Source organism: Bos mutus, chromosome 18, assembly GCF_027580195.1.
Source record: "Bos mutus isolate GX-2022 chromosome 18, NWIPB_WYAK_1.1, whole genome shotgun sequence".
NCBI lineage: Eukaryota > Metazoa > Chordata > Mammalia > Artiodactyla > Bovidae > Bos > Bos mutus.
The window spans coordinates 11457172-11467168 of record NC_091634.1 but is presented as its reverse complement, the minus strand read 5'-3'; the positions used below and the strand labels follow the sequence as shown (position 1 = coordinate 11467168).

At 50.9% G+C, this 9997-nt stretch overlaps 1 protein-coding gene across 1 annotated transcript in view; it reads right to left on the bottom strand.

Moving 5' to 3' along the window:
- Positions 1 to 238: 238 nt before the first annotated feature.
- Positions 239 to 9997, bottom strand: part of LOC102278964 (carcinoembryonic antigen-related cell adhesion molecule 7-like) — a 25498-nt gene continuing 15739 nt past the window's right edge. Inside the window, 7 exon segments of the mRNA XM_070387608.1 lie at positions 239 to 674; positions 919 to 960; positions 1578 to 1609; positions 1925 to 1953; positions 3153 to 3264; positions 7600 to 7878; positions 8713 to 8991. Of these exon segments, the coding sequence (XP_070243709.1) occupies positions 609 to 674; positions 919 to 960; positions 1578 to 1609; positions 1925 to 1953; positions 3153 to 3264; positions 7600 to 7878; positions 8713 to 8991 (839 nt within the window). The 3' untranslated portion in view covers positions 239 to 608.

Sequence of the window (9997 nt, the reverse complement as noted above, 5' to 3'; positions counted from 1 at the left end):
CTCCAGAGACTCCATGCCAAGTGAGCAAGCACTGGGAGGTGTCTGGGACCCCAGGGCAGTGTGAGGACTGCCGAGTGCCCATGTGGCTGCCAATGGTCTGGTGACCCTCCTTTCCTGTTAGCATGCCCCCCTCCCTCCATTCTCACAATCTTCCCCTTCCTTTCCCCCAGGGAATAGATGGGGAGGTCAGGTAACTAGAGCTAATACTTTCCCTGAGCAACCATGGAGAGACCAGAGCAGAGATTCAGGTGAATTTCTTGCTGGACAAGACCCAAGGGCAGTATATTTTGCAACCAGGGGAAGGAAAGTGCTCTTGATTCAGATCTCTCTGGTGGTCCACCGTGGGTCACAGGCCCAGTCACTTGCCCTGTTGAAACCTCCCCCCACTGTGGGAATCGCAGCCTGAGTTCTGGTCCATCCAGGCTTCAGGGCAGCCTGTCAGTGTTGCCAGGAATCCAGGAGGACCCTGAGCCTGGGCCTAGGTTCCCGAATAGCCTCAGGTCTCAGAGCTGGTTCTCTGCCTCAGGCTCTTCCTCTTGACCTCACTCGGGTCTTGGGTCTCAGGTAAGCTCTTTCACACAGTCCGTAAGGAGACGTGTCTGGAGGAACTAAGGACCCGCATCTGCTTTGTGGCTGATATTACAGTAAACGTCTGTGTCGGGGTGTAGTAATTCCTGCAAAAGAAAACCGATGCCTTCCAGCTCATGTAACCTTCTTAGATGACTTCCCAGGGACTTCCCAGCCCCGGGTTACCCAGGGTCTGTTCGTGTCAGAGGTTTTTGGTCCAGACCCACCTCCCCTTCATCCCCTCTCCATCTTTCCTGCTATCTCTTGGACCTCCAAACACAGCCAGGTGTGCAGGGGGCACTTCCTTTGCCTTCTGGGCTATGGAAGCAGAACTTGGATCCCCACACTCACCTGGTAGATGGGAGCTGGTGGCCTGGCATCAGGTAGGGAGGCCTGGGCATGGAGGAAGTGGGCATCAGAGGAGAGGGAAAGAGAGTCATTTCTCCCGACCAGCCATCTCCAAGCCTGGAACCCCGACCCCAAACCCTATCTGGGCTCTGTTTCCCACCCTTGTTAGCCTAGCTCCCCTGACGGATGATTCAGTGCCCACTCTCTTCCTGGCTGAACTCCAAGGTTCTCCTGAGTTCTAGTCAGGGGACCAGAGCAGCCTCTGGATAAGGTTGTGGGTGGTCATGTCCCTGAAGTGCATCCAGCTCCCAGCTTGGTGGGACTTGCCATGTTCTAACTACTCTGATGAGCTTCCCTGGTGGCTCAGAAGGCAAAGAATCTGCCTGCAATGTGGGAGACCGAGGCTCGATCCCTGGGTCAGGGAGATCCCTTGGAGAAGGCAATGGTAACCCATTCCAGTATTCTTGCCTGGAGAAATCCATGGACAGAGGAGCCTGGCAGGCTACAGTCCATGGGGCCACAAAGACTGGACATGACTAAGCGACTTTCAACTACCCTCGAGTGAAGGGTGTCTCCCAGTGCTTCTGGGTTGGACAGTCCCCCTGCCCAGAGCTTGTGAAGTGGGGACGCTGGGAGAAGAGACAAGGAAGGAATGTACTTACCTGGGAGACAGAGCTGCCAGAGGGACCACATCCTGGGAGGAGACAGGAGTTACCACTGAGCATGTGAGGAAGCTTAGCCCATTCTCCTAGGAGAGGTTGGATGTCCACCTTCTGGAGAACCATGGGAGAAAGATCCCCACCAAGGGAGAGAACCTCTGGCAATTTCAGGCCCCAGTGAGGGCAAGGGAGCCTCCCAGGATGATAACCCATAGGAAAAGCAGACTAGCCAATCGGGATCCCTGTGCTTAAGCCCCAAAGGGCCAGAGACCCTGGGGGTGGCAGGCAGGAACAGACATGGCAGGGCCTGACCGGGGCTCCCCGCTGTCCTGGGCTGAACAGACACTCACCTGAGGTGGACGCTGGGGGCCAGTTCCCTCTGTTGTGCAGGCAGCCGGGGTTAGGAAAGAAAAACAGGCATATTTGTGAGGAGTGTAGACGGAGGTCAAGGCTTTGGAGTCAGAACACGGGACAGGAGGATCTGAATGTCCAAGCAGGGGCTGGACACCTCCTTTCTCCACCAAGGCTGCTTCGGAGGGGAGGGCCCAGTAAGGACACTGAGGAAAGTCCTTAAGAAGCCATATCTGCCCTGAGTCCAGAGGGGCAGGACCATAGGCTAATAGGGTTCAGGAGAAAGTGGCCACTGAAGGGACCATGGCTCTGGGAAAGGCGTCCATCCATCCAAAGCTTTGTCTGAGTGGATTCATCACGCTTATGGAGAGAGCAGGGCCAGTGCATGGGGAGGAAAGCAGTCAGCCAGAGACTCTGGGATCTCACTGAGGGCAGTGTCGCTGCTGTGGCCACCTGCCCTCACCCAGGAGCTGCTGAAATGTGACAGTGGCCTTGTCCTCTGTCTCCATCTACCTGGACCTTAAGTGTAAAGACATCCCACCACCTGCGGACCTGGCACGATGTTCTGTCTCATGCATCAGGTCAGGGGTGTTGTTAATGTATCTGCCACGTGGGGGCATTTGACCCCACCTGGCCTGTCCAAACTTCCACTCTCTGGCCAAGTGTGGACTTGGCGAAGACGACCCTCAGCTCCTGGCCCTGTGACTGCCCCTCATCAGAGTAGGTGGATTTAAATATACAGGAAGAGATACCTTTTTCTGAGTACTTACTACCTGCCAGCCTACATATAGGGAACGAGGACAAGGAGGTGTCTTAATTGTGTTAACTGATAGATGGGCCTTCCCTGGTGGCTCAGAGGTAAAGAATCTACCTGCCAATGCATGGGACACAGGTTCGATCCCTGGGCCAGGAAGATACCCTGGGGAAGGAAATGGCAACCCACTCTAGTATTCTTGCCTAGAAATTCCATGGACAGAGGAGTTCATGGAGTGGCAAAGGAGATGGATACAACTTGGCGACTAAATAACAAAATAAACCAGGACGGTGTTAAGGAAGTTGCCAGAGGTCAATATCTAGTGAGGCAGGAACTGGAGAAAGAGAGAGAATACCCGTGGGGAAGTGGGGGGGTCCTGGAGATCCAGGCCGGAAATTGGAGGATGGGGTGTCCTTCCTCTAGGACTAGGGTCAACCTGGGGGTGGGGGCAGCATCTGGAAATGCCACTGTACCTGTGAAGGAAAATGAAACACCCCAGGACAGCCAGCAGCGTCAGCACAAGCAGGACCCCAATCACGATGCCAGTAATGGCCCCCACACCGAGGGCTTGGGCGTTTTCTCGCCCTGAAAGCAGAAGAGAAAGAGAGAGGGGAAACGGGGTCCGAGTTCACTGGAGGCAATACCAAGAGGAGTCTTACAGGGAGAGGGCCTGGTTAGGAGGAAGGAAATGCTCTGAGGCCTGTGTGGTTGCGTGTTTTGTCATCACAGTGTCCTCCTGACTCTCCCACTGCACGAGGCTGCATCATTTCCCTCTTCGTCAGATTTGAAACCTTGGACTTGCTCTAGCTCTCCATTCTCTCACTGTAGCCATCTCCATGTCCTGTTCATTTTCCTTTGAAGGACTCTTTTCTTCTCACATTATGCCCCCTCCCTCTGATTTTTTGTTTCCATCACAACTGTCGGTCTTAGAGGGTAGTTCCTCTCCAGTCCACCCAACATTGATTAGTAGTAATAATATTAATGAACTGTTTCCAGGTACTCCTGTGCGACTGGCACAGTGGGAAATCATTTACACCCATTTTTTCTCATCTTTCCATCCCCACGAGGGAGGGGTTTTCATCCCCGCTGTGCATACATAGATTTGAGACACACAGTTCTTCAATAAAGGAATGGAGGCCCCAGAGCTAGGACCAGGTGAAACAGAAATGTAACCGAGTTGTTTGACTCTACAGCCAAAACCCACAACGCTGAAAACCAAAATATCCCCCGTGAACACTTCTTGCCTGCCAACTCTGTGTGGTAAGAATTTTACCTACAGGGAGAATTTTAATCTCATTCCCTTCCTAGTGACCAACCTCACAGCAGCCCTAAGATCCAGCTCTTCTCCGATTTACAGAGGGGGAAACGGAGGCACAAGATACAGTGCCTTGCCTACAGTCAAACAATTCTCACAATAACCGAACTATGACAAAATTAGCTAAGTTTTGCATAATTAATTAAACACATTGTTCTACAGGCTCCGAAAGGAGACTACCCATGTCCTCATTATTTGCATTCATTACACACCCACTTCCAGTGAAATTACACAGGAAGAGAGGTGTGGAAGGTCACTATAGTGCTCAGTGGGGAGCTGGCATCACATCTGCAGACTCTGACTGGGAGGAGACCCCACACTGATGGGACCCCGCATCCTCTATCCTGACACTGTTGCTTGTCTGGAACAGCATCACCTTCTCAGTGAGCCGTAAATTCTGCTCATTGATTCACCGACCATTGGATGCTTGTCGCCATATCACTTGGTCTGTTTGCACCCAGATTGGAAGGCTCGTGGGATTTCTAAGAGGGAGGGATTGACCACCAAAGAGCATGATCTTTGTCTGTGGTTCCATATCACTGGGATTGCCTCCTCTGTCCATGGAATTCTCAAGGCAAAAATACTGGAGTGGATTGCCATTTCCTCCTCCAAGGGATCTTCCTGTCCTCCAGGGATCAAACCTGCATCCCTTTGTCTCCTGCATTAGCACTGGCAGGCAGGTTTTTTACCACTAGCCCCACATGAGAAGCCCCTAGAGAGGGAAGGGAGTACTTCAAACTTGAGGAGAAGTCCAGTTCCTTGATTGATGCCATCTGAGAGCTCCGTGGGATGAGCCTTCCTTCTCAGGGTCCACAACTAGCCTCCTCTCTTTGTGGTTTTCTGCTCCTAGTGTGCTTGTCTGAGATTGACCCACTAGCCACATAATCAGTGTCCATGTCTAAAGCAGTGGAGTCCACAGTGTGAGGGGATGGCTGTCTCCACATTGGTCAGGTCTGAGGAGCACCTGCTTCTCAAGAAAGATGTGTTCTTCCTCATTGTTAAATTATTTAAACAGGGTTGAAGAAAATCTGGAGCTGAAGAATAAGAAGTGAAAAAATAACTTAGAAAGGCGATTCCTCAGCACGTCTGAGCAGGTAGAAGAAAGCATCCGTGAACACGAAGATAGAAAAAAAGAAGTTATTTAGACTGGGGAGTAGAAAGGGAAAAAAAACAAAAGGCAAATAGTGACTCCAGGCAAAGTATTATGCAGAACTCCATCAGGTGGACAAACATATGCAGGATGGCAGTTCCTGAAGTACAATAGATAGGGAAAAACAATGAAAAATATATATAAAAATGAATGGTTTAAAACCTCCAAAAGTGGATGAGATCACATACTAGAGATGGTTGAGGAACTCCAAAAAGGGGTAACTCAAGATATAGACATTGTGACACAATAGAGTCAAGTTGTTGAGAGACCGAGGGAAAGAGGAAGTGTAAAACGCAGCGAGAGAGGAGTGACTCAGCGTGTGCAGCAGATCTTCAACAGTGTGAAAAGCGAATTCCACATCAGAAGGCGTTGGGATGACCAACTGAAGTCCTAAAAGCAAGACTGTCAACCGGCGAAGCAATGTACAGAGAAGCTCTCCTTCAATGAAGCTCAAATTAGGACTTTTCCAGATAAACAACAGTCGAGGGAACTCATTCCCTGGAGACACAGCATATATGAAGTGTGAAAGGAAACCTTTAAGATGACTGAACAAACATTACACGGTAACTCAGAGCCACAGGCAACCTAGAGAAGAGAGGTCAAATTACACAATAGGTAGCTATCTTATCTAAGCCGGTATTATTGTCTTTTATATAATTGCTCATTTTTGTTTTTTATTTCAAAGATATTACATGAGACAATGTTTATAAATCTATATAATGGGCATATATTGTACAAGTACGGCTGAAATATAGGACAGTAAGTGTGTAATATGGAGGTGATGGAGATGCACAGAGCACCTCGTTTGTAATATACATCATAGAATCTGGTTGGTATTTCAACTCCATAGTTATATGTTTAAGATATAACTGTCATCTTCAAGTTAGAAACTAAGAAAAGAACTGAAAGACATTGGAAAGGGGAAGAACAGAATCAAAATGACACATATGAAAGGAAATCATCTAAATACCAAAGAGGAAGTAATAGAGGAATTAATGAATAAAGCATGTAAGACATATAACAAATAGCTAGATGGCAGAAGCTCTTTCTTATCGGGAAGTATTTGAATGATAGATAGCCTCAACCTTCAAATTAAAGGCAGAGGTTGACAGAATGGATAAAAATTATGACCCCTCTCTATACTCTCTTCAAGAGACTCACTTTAGATACAAAAACATAGAAGGTTGAAGTAAGGCTGGAAAAAGATATTCTATGCAAATAGCAATAAAAAGAGAATTGTGGTGGCTGTATTAGTGTCTGCTATAATCATCTCTAAATCAAAAAAGCCTGCAAGAGACATTAGGACCTTGCATATCAAGAAAAGTTTCCATCCATCAAGGAAATAGAACAATTATAAGCATTATGCACCCAACAACACCAGATTTGTGAATCAAAAATGGACAGCATCGAGGGGAGAAATAGCTCAGTCATAACACTGACACTACAACACCCCACTTTCAATAATGGACACAGCAGTCAGAGAGATTTCAGTGACAACTAGAGACCGTGAGAACACTGTAAACCAGAGACCTAACCGACCAACAGACAACACATAGTCATAGGAGTTTATGTTGCACAAAGTACAGTCCTCAAGGCCCCCAGCTCTCACCACACATGACCACCGCCCATCCTGTGAAGAAACGGTGTCACTTCCACTGTAGAGACGATGGTGCAACTAAGAAAGCCAAGTGGAGGGACCTGGAGTTGAGTGTGGCAGCAAGCCTGCAATCACAACAGTGCGAACTAACATCCTGACACTTACTGCCTGAACATGTCTGCTGTAATTTCCACCTTCATCGGAGCGTGTATTCACAAAGCTCTATAAAGTGCATAACAAACACCACTGTACACATAAGAAAAAGGAGATTTAGGCTTTATGACTCACCAGGGCTTCCTAGGAGGCACCAGTGGTAAAGATCCCACCTGCCAATCAGGAGGCATAACAGACACGGATTCAGTCCCTGGGTGGGGAAGATCCCCAGGAGGAGGTCACAGCAACCCCTGCAGTGGAAGGTGGAGTCTTAACCACTGGACTGCCCAGGAAGTCCCAGGTACTGATTTTAGTGCTGCTTCCAGCGGTCTTGGCAACGAGGCTTCACAGCAGAGGGCCAGGAGAAATCAGGGGATGAGGAGGGGAGAGACAGCACATGTTCCAATTGCTTGAAGTGAAGGAAATGATGATAGGCTAATTGTTGGTGGACTTAATAAAAGAAGCTTATCCAGTGAAAATGGGCTTCACTGGAGGCTTAGCCGGGAAGAGTGCCTGCAGTGCAGCAGACACGGGATCGATCCTTGGGTCAGGACGATCCCCTGGAGTAGCGAATGGCAACCCACTCCAGGATTCTTGCCTGGGAAATCCCATGGACAGAGTAGCCTAGTGAGCTCAAGTCCGTGGTGTCACAAAGAGTCGGACACCACTGAACGACTAAGACAGGAGGGGATGGTGGTCACTCACAGGTCACCCTCAGCCTGAGGGGGCCACTTCTGCTGGAGTTGCCCCTGTTGGAGACCTCACACTGATAAGCCCCGGCGTCCTCTCTGCTGACGGGGTCTATGGTGAGGGTGCTGTTGTCTGAGGACAGTGTCATCCTGTCTGCGAGGAGGAGACTCTGGCCTTTGAAGAGCCAGCGTATGGAGACCCCAGTCTCATCTGTGAGGCAGGTCAGGACCACGGGGCCCTCATGTTCTGTGACTGTGGTGTTGCTGACTTGGAGGGAAGGCTGTGCCACTGGGTCTGTGGAGAGACAGAGCGGTGACTGCTGAGAGTGGGTCAGGGCCCTGGGCCTTGCTCCCTCCTCAGTCTTGGGGCCCAAGACCTCTGTAAAGATGACTGTGAGGAAGGCCCTGGGTCTTTGTTCAGGTGGCAACGGGAAAGAGATGATCGCACATCTCCTCTGACCCCCAGATCACACAAGAGGGACCCTTGCCTGGTTGCTGGGACAACAGTCTAGTACTAGACAGCTCTGTGCTCTCAGCCCTGGGAACCTTGATCTTCTGACTGTGGGGCTATCCAGGACAGTCAGAGAATGTAGGATCTGAGAGTACATGTTGTGATTGGGAATAGAGAGAGCCTGGGTGTATTCCTGGGGCCTCACACTGACAAGCGGGGAGCGCTGTGTGGCTGGGTTAGAGGCTGTGTGGCAGGAGAGGTTGAGGTTCCCCTCTGGATGGTCAGAGGAGTCTGAGGGGTAGTGGTGGGGTGATCGGACCGTTTGGAGCAAAGAGCAGAAAGGCCACACATGGTGCAATCAGAGGGAAGGCAAGTTCCTGGTCTGTATTGGGGCCCCTGGGTCCTTCATGCTCACTCATTGTGAGTCTGACGTTAATTTGTTTCTCCCATCATATTCTGGTGATCCTCAGCCACCCACACAGAGCAGCCCATCCCCTCCCTGTCCTCATTCAAGGTGGACCTGCCTGGGCTTGCCTGGGACAGGAAGTCATGGCCAGTCTGGGTGTCCAGGGGTGATGGCCCATGTACTCGGACCTGAGAGGGAGGGGTGTGGATTGGCCTCTGGCAGTGTGCATTTGGGTGGGCAGCTCAGGCCACATAGGAACAGAGGTTACTCACAGAGGACATCCAGGGTGAATGGGTCACTGCGGCTGATGCTTACTAGGTTCCGGGTTTCACACACATAGGGTCCTTTCTCTTTCCTTGTGACGGTGACCACTGTGAGAGTCCTCTTGTCCTCGGACAGTTCCAGCCTGGTGCTCTTGGGGAGGCTCTGATTGCTGATCCACCACATGTAGGAGGTGTTCTGAGTCTCAGGTCCACATGTTAACACCACAGTGTCCTTGTGCTCCCAGGGCTTGGAGTTGTTGCTGGTGATGACGGGTGTGGGTAGCACCACTGTGCAGATAACAGAGAGGACATTGCCCTGAGTTTCTCTGGGGGCTCCGACAGTAAAGAATCTGCCTGCCAGTGCAGGAGACCTGGGTTCAATCCCTGGGTCAGAAAGATGCCCTGGAGAAGGGAATTGCCACCCAGTCAATATTCTTGCCTGGACAATTCCATGGACAGAGGAGCCTGGTGGGCTCCAGTCCATGGAATAGGAAAGAGCAGGACATGACTGAATGACTAACACTCTCACTTTCTTATACTTTTGGCTCCTCTGAAAGCATCTTTCAGCAAAATGGGCATCCTTCACCTCTCAGCCAGACTTTAAAGAATAAGGCAGGCTTGTGTGTGGCAGAACAAATGCATGGGGACCTGAGCTCAGAGAGTGTGAGGCCACCTGCTCTATGTCTGGGAGAAGCACAGGCTTCCTTGGGGGTTGATTGTGCAGCAGCGTTTAGTGGTGGACAGAACAGGGTAGATTCAGAGACCGCCTCGCATTTCTTCGGGTTTTTACCAACCAGCCTCGGGAGAGAGCTCCCTGGGCTGCACCATGGGCTCGAGGAGCTGCCAGGAGTGTCTTCCTTCCTCTGTTCCTCTCTGGGGGTGCTGAGATTTTTCTGGCGTCTCCAAGTCCCCTAGGGCATTTGCTTGATTCCTGGGGACCTTGTACCTGTGTGCTGTCCATGCCGAGTCTCATGAGTAGGACCAGACTGTGCCCCTGCACGGATGTGGCTCTTGGGGCTGAGCCCTGGCTGGTGACCAGCTTGGAGCCTCCGGATTTGGCACAGGCTTCCCAGGGTCACTGGAGGCAGGAGCCCTGGGACAGGGTCTGGGAGGGGCTTCCTGGGGCTGAGCTTCTCTGTGAGGATCCCTGGGGCCCTCAGGCCAGGGTCTTCCCTGAGTCCTGCAGGGTCTTCCTCAGGGTCATGGTCACGGGAGGGGCCCAGGGGGCTGGACTGAGAGCGCTCTCCCTCTGCCGAGTCCCTCATCAGACCGTCCTTCTCTCTACACAGTGTCT